The sequence below is a fragment of the Gambusia affinis genome, linkage group LG03, assembly GCF_019740435.1.
Source record: "Gambusia affinis linkage group LG03, SWU_Gaff_1.0, whole genome shotgun sequence".
NCBI classification, from domain to species: domain Eukaryota; kingdom Metazoa; phylum Chordata; class Actinopteri; order Cyprinodontiformes; family Poeciliidae; genus Gambusia; species Gambusia affinis.
Window position 1 is genome coordinate 6,327,719 of NC_057870.1, and position 11,844 is coordinate 6,339,562.

An 11,844-nucleotide genomic window follows, 5' to 3' on the forward strand; every position below is an offset into this window, starting at 1 on the left:
GTCATTTAAAAAAATCTCAATGAACATTCGATCAGTCCGGCCCTCGGCTTGTAGCTAAATTTTTTATTTGGCCCTCCGTCCATTTGACTTTGACACCCCTGATTTACAAGATGTACTTACGAATTCGACATCAAAAATGGGTAATATCATATGTTGTGTAACAGGAAAAAACTTATTATTGTGATTGGAAAGCTCCTCCATACTTCATCCGAAGTGCCAAAATCGTCTCTCATTGACATAATGACGTGACAAAAATAGCGTAATCTTGTTCGCATCCAGCTCTGTGCCATTTGTCAGAAACCCGTAGCCGTCTTTTACGCAGAAATGCGCTCAGACAGCAGTTTTGATTGTTTTGCTTTGATATTTCTTTGGCCATGTATCCACAGAGAATAGGAAACTGGATCAATACCGTTCTTCCTCCGCATAAATGGTCCAATAAAAACATTTTGAAATCACAAGAGTTTGAAACATTTACGTACAGCAACTGGCTCATATCTAACATGCGCTAGCACGTTTATAACAAAAAAGACCAATGGATATTAGTTTATAGTATTTAATGTCACTTTCATTGTCACAAAAATAAATACTACAGAATGTAGTGATAAAAAGTTTGGTTTATGTCTCCCAAATGTAATACTCAAATTTGGACAAATGCATTTTAAGAAATCTGCCACAATTTTACTAATTAAAAATTAAATATCTATTTCCAAAAATCAATATATAAAATATCTGATAGAATATTCAATATATCAAATATTCACTGAACTCTGATCCACCGCTGCACAGCATTCTGGGAGATGTAGGCAAAGGAACGGCTTTGGGTGCCCAACCTCTCACATTGAGACAGGCTAGGTTGGTGGCATCAACTAACTCACTCTCTCTTTGGTTACCTAGCAACAACTTGTTGAGTAACGTGAGCAGCAGCAGATTAAGTTTACGCCACCGTGCCTCATAACTGCTTAAATAAAAAAAATAAAAAAATATATATATATATATATATATATATATATATATATATATATATATATATATATATATATATATATATATATAGCGGAGTGAAGACTGTGGATAAAACAGAAAAGATCACGCCATCTGGCACTATTTGAAATATTTAACCCCCCCCAACTAATCGATAATCACTGATATCGTTATCTGAAACTTATATTGTGATACGTTTCTCGGCCAGATCGTCCAGCCCTACCGGCCAGTGTGCTTCGAAATAAGTAAGATCCCTCCTAATGTAAAGACTGTCCCGTCTTTCACTGCGTCCCACAGAAGGACACGGCTATTCCCCTCGTAAGCCCCCAAAGCCTCGTCTCTATCGCCTCCTTGATCTGTTAAGAGGGCCACTCCGGCTGAGAGTGTTAAGACTCAGAGCTCTGTTTCTCCTTATTACCAGTCGCAGTCTTCCTCTGGCAAAACAACACGAGGAACAGGGTGGAGACACCCGAGGAGGGAGAGGCTGCAGGTCTAAATTAATCCCACATGTTCCCCAGGAGGGAACTCTGCAGACGGCCAGGACTCGCTCGGCCAGTGGGAGGGCGGCGGAGCGCAACCAAACTCTGAGAGCTCTTTGGTGCACTTTCTCGCACTTTTCGCCCACACACTGCTGCGCACTCAACCCACATGGATCTATTTAGCTCAACTATGGCATCACAAGGCACAATTGATTTTTTTTTTTTTTGGCAAGCGCCGGAGATCCAGAAATTCACTGCTCTGCGACGACTGAAATGGGTTTAAGATGACTTTGAACAAAAACGTCAAACAGAACCTGCAGTGACAAAAAAAATCAGCGTAAATACACCCCCCCATTTCCTCCCCGAACCCCCCCCAAAAAAGCTGCTGATCAGGAACCCATTGGAACGCCGGAACAAAGCTTCCACACCTCCACCGTGTTTTCTCCCGAGACGTGTTACATTTCCTCAAAGCACAACTCGCAGTTTGGAATAAAGAAAAGCTAATTACAAAAAAAAAAAAGAAAGCTAAATTTTCCATTAAATGTGCTGGAAAAATATCAAGCTCAGGCAATTAAGCACATAAATTAAATCCTTAATCATCCGCTGCTTCAGATTAAGATGTTCTTGATTTGACTCATTTTTGAACAAATCGTGACAATCACCAAACTATGATCTCGGCCGGTTCACATTTGGAAAATTCTCATCACGCCGAGCAAAAAAAAGACGTCAGTCACCAACCCAGCCTCGCTTGCTGCTGACCGCACGTGATCGTAATTGAAACAAATCGGTGTTAAAAGCCACTAAATGTGCTCTGAACGTCTAAAGAATGATGCGACATGTGTGTTTAGCGCAGAGCGCCGTCAGAGGCCTGGCTCCGGGACGCAGAGCCAGGGTGCCGTGGACGAGGATCAATCAGCATTATCTTAACCTGGTTGTCGACTGCTGACAGGCAGACTGAGAAGGAATGAGATTAAAAGAGCTGCCCTTCTATTCTCCGGGATCTGTTTGACTCAATAACACTGATGGTCGCACGCTGTTTTCACTGCATGAATGCTCGGCCAGCATGTCGAAGTCAAGTTTATTTGTGCAGCCCGTTTCCGAAACAGGGCAATTCAAGGTGCTTTACACGATAAAGACATAACACAATAAGCAATCAAAGACCCTGAAACGTTGATACAGCAACAGCAGATCTTTAATGTATTTTTGTGCTAAGCTGTTCAGTGATTTATGAACTAACTTCACTATTTTAAAGTCTATTCTCTGAGCTACAGGGTATCAGTGTAGGGACTGTAGAACTGGTGTGATGTGCTCCATCTTCCTGGTTTTACCGAGAACATAAACAGCAGAGTTCTGGATCAGCTGCAGCTGGACGATTGATTTTTTTTTTTTTAGGTAGACCTGTGATGACTCTGTTGCAGTAAACAACACATGGATGAGTTTGTCTACATCTTGTTGGGACATTAGTCCTCTAATCCTAAAAATGCTCTTCAGGTGATAGAAGACCGGCTTTGTAACTGTGTTTATGTGTCTCTAGAAGTTCAACGCTGAGTAAATCGCTACACCCAGATTTTGGGCCCTTTTTCTAGTTTCTAGGTCTTATAGCTGAAGCACTAGATTGTCCAAAAATAAGTACCTCCTTTTTGCTTCTATTTAGTTGAAGAAAGTTATGGCATGTCCAAGCACTGATTTGTCCTAAGCATCCATCCGGTTCTTGAATGGGTTCATAGTCCCCTTACATCATTGTAATGTGTGTATCATCTGTGTAGCTATTAAAACTAGCATTTGTTATAATGCAAACTAGTGTGAGCATGTAGATATTAAATAAGAGGAGCCCAAGATGGAACCCCTGGGGAATCCCACATGTGATCTTTGTCTGCCTGATGAAAAGTTACCTATTGACATGAAGAAGAGCCTGTTTTTTAGGTAAGATTCAAACCAGTCAAATACTGTACCAGACCGTCCAACCCAGCTCTCCTGTCGCTTTAATGACAAATCACAGTCAACAGTACCGAATGGAGCACTAAGGTCCAAAAGTACCAGTACTGTGGTTCTTCCACAGTTTGCAACCTGCTGATCAGCTGTACAAACTTACATGAAGGGGTTCATATGTGTGTGTGTGTGTGTGTGTGTTTTTTAACCCTTGTTAATGTACTGTAACACACACATAAACACTATGAGTCTTTCAAAAAAATAATAAATCATTGGACTGCACTAACACCCTCAACCAGAACCACTTCTAACTTTACCTTGAGGGCACAGAACAGCTGGACATGCCTACTCTGACAGACCAGGGTGGCATGTCGGAGACCATGGAGGACAGGACATCTGTGAGACTCTGAATCAATGCAGCTTAATGCAGTAAATTTATATACCGCCAGTTAACAACACATGCCACCTAGAGGTGCTTTTTGTAGACTGACTGAGGTTAAGTCCATACAGAGAAATATAAAATCAAAACAATTCAGTCATTTGAAAATATTCCAAGTGGAACCTATTTCTAAAACAAAGCTATGATCTACTCAAAGACATTGAGTAGATCAAAGCTTCTTATAGAGCTACTGTGGTTTCTCAGTGTCACTGCATTTATTTAAAAATTTCTACGCTAAAGTGTGTAACAGGATGTAAATGCTTTTCATTTAGGAATTTACTCTTTATTTAAAGAGCCACTTGAGCCGGTCTGTCTAACTGTCAGGTGATGCCTGATGATTTATATTCCAATATGCCACATTCGTCTTATTCATCAATGACCATTATTACATAATAATCTAGGATTGCTCTGACAGGTCCTCCCTGAGTTACGGCGACATGTAAAATTCAGCAAACCATTACTATGACTTCTTTACCATCACTTTTACCCAAATCTTTCACCGGCTGACTATTATAGGCCTGATGAGTGAGTGAGGATAGTACTTTGTACTTGGCTCTATCAAATCTGCTTAATAAAAGAAAAAAAAACAACATATTTGGAGTTGGTTACTGGCCAATATAAAATCCTCTTGCAGCTCTGATACAAGGTTCTGAGGACTAAAAGCAGAGCATGTTGAAGTGAACGTGCAGGATATAATCAAACAGAAGTTTAGAGGAACTTCTATCTTTCTTAATATCATCTATTACTACTTGTGTGAGTAAACGAATCCAAAAGTCACTGACTTGATTCACTGGTGGTCATTTAAAAGAGAAATATGATATTTTTGTAGCATACAGTGCTGTGCAAAGTCATCCTTGACCTTTCTGTCTGTTATGACATCAAGCCTGAGGTTATGAATATAATATTTTGCCATGCGTGGTAGACCAACACATACACACAAAAAAAACATAATTGTGAAGCAGGAAGACAATTATGGTGGAAATGATCTGGAATTGTGTTTGTAGTTTGCCACAAGCAATGTAGGGATGAAAGACGACTCTAAAGTCAGATCCAAAACAATTTAAAAACTATTTTTCTGACTAACATCACCCTGGACACACTCAGTCCCTCTGGAACATGGTAGTTAAAGAATCATGGTGTGGGGATCCTGCCAGAAAGAGAAGATCTTGTCAGACGAAAAGATAGTAGTACAGGGCAGTCCTGTATGAAAATCTGTCAAGAGGTTGCAAAAGACTTGAGGTTGGGTCAGAAGGTCATCTTCCAGCTGGATTATGACCCTAAACATGCAGCCTGATCATCTGAGGATGTGTGGGAAGACTTGAGAAGTGATGCTCACACACACACTCCATCCAATCTATCCAAGCTTGATGCATAGATCAATGATCTATTTTGTTTACCGAGGAGGTGCGCAATCATTGGAATCAACTGTTAGAGAGCAGAGACATCTAAATTATGAAGGACAGTGAGTCTTGATGATCAGATAACCACTGCTGTCAAGTGACCAGACATTTCGTTCTCCAGATGTGCAGGGTTAGGGATAGGATGCTCTGGCCACCAAGAAATCCCCTCACACTGCTTTCCTTCAAAGTACTCTGAAGTTTGTGATTGCAATGGGACAAAAACGCAACGTTTAAGGGGGGTGCGAATACTTTTGCGAGGCGGAGTATATCACTATGCTAGCTGCTGCAGCGGAGTAAAGCTGCAGAAGCAGAGACATCGGTCAACTTCACTAAAATTACAGGGCGGAAATGTGCCCTGTGGTGAGCCACACAACCCACAATTAGAGTGAAAATTAACAATAAACATGCTGCACAGACTGAAGATCTACCATTAACTGCCATTAGGAGTGCAATGTTAAACAACAAGCCTTCAGCCTATGGTTACACTGTCCTTCTTTTGTGAATGAAGACCTATTTCTTCTGTCATGGCAGCCCGGTCCCGGTGACACAGCGATGTGGTGCTGCCGTCAACCTCCGGGCCCCTCACTCCAGGCAGCTGACGAATGAGGACCTGCAGAGGATATTACATCCTTATCTAATCTGTCAAAGCTAGCCCTCTCTGCTACAACCTTCTGCTGGTCTTATCTACAGCTAATAAGCTACACGAGCTATCTCAGCAAATCTGTGAACTGCACTGCATGGGTATTATGAACAATCCAAAAGGGACATTTTGGCTCCGGTGCGCTTGTACTAGAGCCAAAATGCCCATGAACATATTGTCCAAAATTGCATCTCAGATAAAAGATGACACTAGAATTGCCACAAATCTTCCACAACCAAGAGACTGAAACCCTAATGTGTGTGTGGCTCTAACAATGTTTTGGGGAATTACTTATACACCTGATATGTTAGGACAGGGGGAAGTTGAATACTGATCTAGAACTCTCATGGTAAAGTTTTGTGCCTCTTGCTGGACCCTATCCACAAATCAATGACCTATTATACTATAATAAATCTATCGGATTTATTTTCTGTCTAATTCAGTATTGGGATTGATGAATTTAGAAGAAGCACAAGATCAGAGCTGATTGGCGACTAGTAATTTATTTGGTAGTCGAGCGATTTTTGATATTTAATTTAATTTTTTTAATACCCCTCCAGGAGTCTTCTGTGGGCTCTAGTGTGGAGGGGGACCGTCAGATAAGGCTTCTGCATGTTGGCGTTCCAACAACGCTAATAGAAGCACTCATCATGACATGTTGTTCTATGCTATGCTATATAATCAACCAAACTCTATATCAAAGAGTTTGGTTGATTTTACAGAGAAGACTGGGTAGTAGCTTTAATTATTCCTGGGCATTGGCATTACAACCTGAGGCTGAGTTTTGCTGGCATTCCCACATGATAAATCCTCCTATTAGAGTCGACTGTTAATTGCCTTGCTATGGGAGATGCTTCCTTCTTGTCACAACTTCCGTCTCAGCCTTGCACAGTGACACAGTCGCATATTTAAATAAACAAAATACACCCAAATCAGCATCCCCGTCATGGGAGCAGTATTTAAAGCAGGCTAAGACGTTTTGGCTCCCACCATGTGGGGCTTAAAACAGGATTAGCTAACGCAACAATTCATTTGACTGCAGACGAACGCAAAGAAACAATGTCCCACAGGACAGACACCACAGCTAGAGACCGGAGCAGCAATAATTACGAAGCATGTACCCCTTTGGCAAATAAAATAAAAAAAGACAACAGAGGCAGATTAGGATCAATAAACAACAAAGACAAAATACATTACATTTTCAATTATTGTCCCCCTCCAAAACAATCTGCACTCTGTAGCCAGAAAAGACACTTTGAATTGAGAAAGAGAAAGGGGTCTTATTTGGTGAATGAAAATGACCCTTTGACGGCAGCTCGACATCTCCGCACTGTTCTGTCCTCTCTTAACCAACATGCCAGGAAATACCTTTCAAAAATCTCTACAACAGCCCCCGAGATTGGAGGACAAAACGCGAAACAACAGGCCAAGATGGATGTGAATGACGTCTGATTCGCTGGCTCTGCAGTGAAAAGGAGGAAACAGCTGCGGAAAGTGAAGATTAGATTCCTGACAGGGCCTGTTCTCGCGTGCAGCTCGGCTCTGCTCCTCTCGGGCCGGTGGCTCTACGTCGGCTGCTGGAGCCATAACTCACCTCTGCACAGCACAAAAGCATTTTAAAAAAAAAGAAAAGCGCTGAACACCAGCCCTGTCCAGATGATCTACTGATTGTTTCCACACACCGACCTGCAGACTTTAAAATGTGTAGCGTGAGGCTTGGCAGCACAGGCCAAGCTGGCAGGTTGGTTTCCTGGATAATTTATCCATGTGACATATGGTTTAAAGGCAGTGATTAAGCCTTTGTGAGGAATCACGAAAAGGTTTTGAGGGGAGAAAAGAGAAAGCTTATTTACTGCAAGAATGGTCATTTGGAGCGAATTTAGACACAGAGACTTTGAATGTCTGCATAAGGCGGCGATGAGGTTGAAATCATAGTCTTTGTTGTGATCAAGCTGCGCTAATGTGCAAGGACTAACTCTCATTCTCTGTTTAGCATTTGACACCAATTAGCCAGCTGGCAACACTGGGATTCAATCCACTATGAAGTGCCTTCCCATGTAACAATTACTAACCTGTATGTATTTAATGTATTTTTGTAAGTAAAGCACAGTACTGAAGAAGATTATATATATGTTCTTTTTTTTTTCTTTTACAAATGAATAAAAAATTAAGCAAGACTTTTTTTTTGGTTTATCTTAACACACCATCTGTATGGTGGGAGGTGTAATTTTTATTTATTTTCTTTGTTCCATCAAGTTTTCTACAACTTATTTGCATGTCCGGTCCATAGAAATTTGACTTGGTTCTCCCCAAATGTTCTGCATAGTGTATGAAAATATTTATTGATGGAAGTTGATGACCCCTAGCTAGCTACGGTGTCATAAGCTAAAATAAGCTAAATGCTTATTTTAAGGACTCTGGAATCTTCATCATCTTGAGATCAAATTCTAAAAACAAAAACAAAAAATCTCGGACTGGAATATTTTACACTAAACATTGATTGTTCAAAACACAATTTGAGATTGATGATGCCTACATTTTAAAAATAAATATAGAAACAATACAAAAATCCCAAAATATGAACTTGTCAAACAAAGAAAAAAAAGAGTAAACTGAGCACTGATTATTTGAAACAAACCTTTGAAAATAGATTCCAATTGAACCTTTCTTCTATCTACAACATATCTACAATATCTTCTAGCTTTCTGCCTGCAATAACTCTTTGAAGAATTTGAACGAATAAGAATTGATTTCCCTTTGGGATCAATAAAGTATTCTGAATTTAACTGAATTTGAATTGAATTCCCTTCACTGTTGCTAACACTCTTGTAAACACTCTAGACGAGTCGGTGGTGATAATGTCCCTAATATAAACTGGATATACTGAATGCTGCAGCAGTTCAAGCTTACATTATCATCTCAATATAAAACGTATCACTGCAGACGTCGCCACTGTAGCTACAACAGTCCTGGTACAGGTTCAGAGGTCTCTATGACTGCTGAAGTTAATATGTTGTTATTGATACATAAGTCCATCGAAATGCATTTGAATTGGTTACAGCTCTATTTGTGCCACTGGTTTAATGATACACATTAGAAGTGCTAACAAGTAGCTAACGGCAGATTCACAGTTCAGTATTTGCGTTTTTCTTTTTCTTTTTTCTTCTGTAGAACAAAACTCCTAAGGTATTTGTGGAAAACACGTCTGTTTGCGGACTTTTCTGTGGAGCATATTTAAAACGTTGGAAAGAAAATGCAGCTTGGGAAGCTAAAACAACTGGGTGCTATGCTACTTGACATGCTACTGGCTGGCATTTGCAAAAGCAGCCAATCCAGGAGTGTCGTTCAATTTTCTCGACACTAAATGGCTGTACCTCCAAGAGCAAAAATAAGCAAGACTGTCCCTTTTAGCTTATGCGGTACTGCTAAGACATTTTCCATTGTGTGTATTAATGTATATTGAGGTATATTTGGTGTTTCCGTAGGGAAACGGGAAGTTATACGCGAAAAACTACCGGGCATCTCAAGTATTTGTGGACGTTAGTTATTTGCAGGTGGCCGCTAGTGGACCTCCGGTAACACAACCGAGAAACTTTCCCTATCTTTTACATGAACAGCAGCCATGTTAACGTTCCAGCTTTTCCCAATCGGTACTCCCACTTCCTTGGCCGTTCTAGCTGTGGAAATCTATTTTTGAGCTGAAAGAGCAAGAGGGAGGCCCAGCTAACCCAAGGCCGCATTCGCGTCAGGATCGCCCCTGCAGACACCAACTTTGACCAAAAATCTCAACTCCTAGCAGGACACTGTAACTGAAACAAATGCAAATGTCTGCTAAACATCCTGCACTGACTGGAATTATACGAAGTTACAGGAAAAGAGCTTTTTGCATGTGTCATGGGAAGTTTCCCTGGAAAGCATCCTAGCTTCATAATCTCTCCAGAGCTGCACTGATAAAGACACTAAAGCTGCTTCTCGCATCACGATTGCAGATCTGCTGCTACCGTCAGCCGGTAAAGATGTTCTCCCTTATCGCCACTTCTCTCCCACCTCAGCGGCTCGATCCAGCCGCTCGAACTTGCAGCCACAATGGTCCCAGGGGCGCACAGTTTTTGGGGTGTGGGGGGCGGGGGTGAAAAAAAAAAACTGGACACGAGTAGATCCAGTAAAAAAAAAAAAAAAAGGAAACAGGGAAAAAGGAGCGGTGCAAACTTACGTGAAAACGAAAAATAAAGTGGTCGATCCCACCAGGAGCGTGGCAGCAGTGGACACCGGGATGTATTTGGTGGGTTTAAATCTCTTTCCAGCGCTGTTGGGCATTCTGTATTCTCCACATTCCTCAATTATTTATTCCGGTCGGAGGCGCATGTGGAAAAAAGAAAGCGTCCAGCGTGCAGCGGGGTGTGTGTATGTGCGGGGTGCGGGGAGCCCTTTCTATAGCTGTGAATGGCACAAGCGGTCCGTCTCTGCTCGGTGGTTGAAGCCGCATAGGTCCAAGACGTTAATAAGCAGCAATACGCGGAGCTCTGCGAGAGCCTGGAAATCCCACCCTTTCCAATCCAGCCCACTGCTGAGGTCACCGAGCCGCTCGAAAAGGTGGAGCTTCGCTTGGAAAAACCTGAAAGCGTCAGAACGTTTGGAGAAATTTTTTATGGGGTTTTTACACTTTTTTTCCTCCACCCAGGTCTTAGCTAATATAATATTGTATTCTTTTACAAGCAACTATAACCGCCTCCTGCCCACAACTCAATTCATACTGACGTGATTTTTCTATCAAATTTTTAAAATCTGTTATTTAGGTCATAAACGTTATTTGTTCTCTCTACTAAGACTGTGCCATCTTGATGTTGCGTTTTCCCCGCCCCATTTTGCAGTTTATACAAACTTTCAATGTTGTCTTCCGCTCATAAATTTTGTGGGTCCGCACCATTTGTAACCCGGGGAGACGCCGGAAGCGTGGTCCCTACACATCATTACCAACGATGCATCAAAGCTGGGATAAATCTTTATTAGAATAAATCTGGGATCAGAAATATCAACTTAATACATTTATTCAATAGAATATGTAATTGTTGGTCTCTTTTTGATAACATTTTATCAAACCCTTATTCAAGTTTCCACAAAATATCCTAGAATTCCACCAACATTAATAATAAAAAAAACATAATAAAGCAAGAAAATAAAAGAGAAATGTTGATTATGCAAGATTTTGTTTCAGCAAAAAAAGTAAAACAATTTGCTTGACAAAACTTAGAAATGTTTTAGAATTTGTTTTTTTGAATTTCTCATTTTTTGTTAATTTTTTTAAAATTCTGAGTTTAGTCAGACACATTTTTGACTTCTCAAGTTTAGAAATGTATTTTGTAAAAAAAATAAAATAAAATAAGATTTAAAAAACTTGAGTATTTTTGAGAAAATTTTTAGACTTTTCAAACTAAAAATTTTGTCAACATTTTTTTTAAAGGTTTGAGTTGTTTTAGGATTTATTTATTTTTTTCAAACTTTAAAAATATTTGAACAAAAAAAAACCAAACATTTTTTCTAATAAATTTGACTGTTTTTTTTAGCAGATTTATGCTATTTTTCCTCAAGAATTTCTGAGTTTTGTCAAGCAGATTTTGTACTTTAAACCTGAAAATTTATTTCTCAAAGAAATATTTTTGGAACAAACTAATTTTTGATTTCTCAAAATAAAATTCTTCTTTTCAAAGATTTGTTTTCTAATACATACCTGAATTTTGTCGAGCAAATTTTCAACTTCTAAAACATATATATTTTTTTGCTCAATAAAATGTTTTTCCAAATAAGAAATTTCTAAGTTTTAGAAATCGAAAACCTCAAACTTTTTTGTAAAAAAAAACAACAAAAAAAAACTAGTTTTGTTAGATGCCACTTGTAAAACTGTAAACCACCGTCGAAGAACTATATTTGTTCCACAGCAAATTCACTCCATGTTAATATGTTTCTACTGCTTAAACA

General features: G+C 39.9%; 1 protein-coding gene across 5 annotated transcripts in view; it reads right to left on the reverse strand.

The window, feature by feature from the left end:
* Positions 1 to 11,844, reverse strand: part of zdhhc8b (zinc finger DHHC-type palmitoyltransferase 8b) — a 90,956-nt gene that overhangs the window by 71,733 nt on the left and 7,379 nt on the right. The window contains exon 1 of one of the 5 annotated variants that reach the window (XM_044111838.1): positions 10,082 to 10,432. The exons of 2 other annotated variants lie outside the window; for them this stretch is intronic. In XM_044111838.1, the coding sequence (XP_043967773.1) occupies positions 10,082 to 10,185 (104 nt within the window). In that variant the 5' untranslated portion in view covers positions 10,186 to 10,432. Of the gene's footprint in view, positions 1 to 10,081; positions 10,433 to 11,844 lie in introns of those variants that run through there. 2 more of the 5 variants (XM_044111837.1, XM_044111843.1) reach the window with 2 other exon arrangements.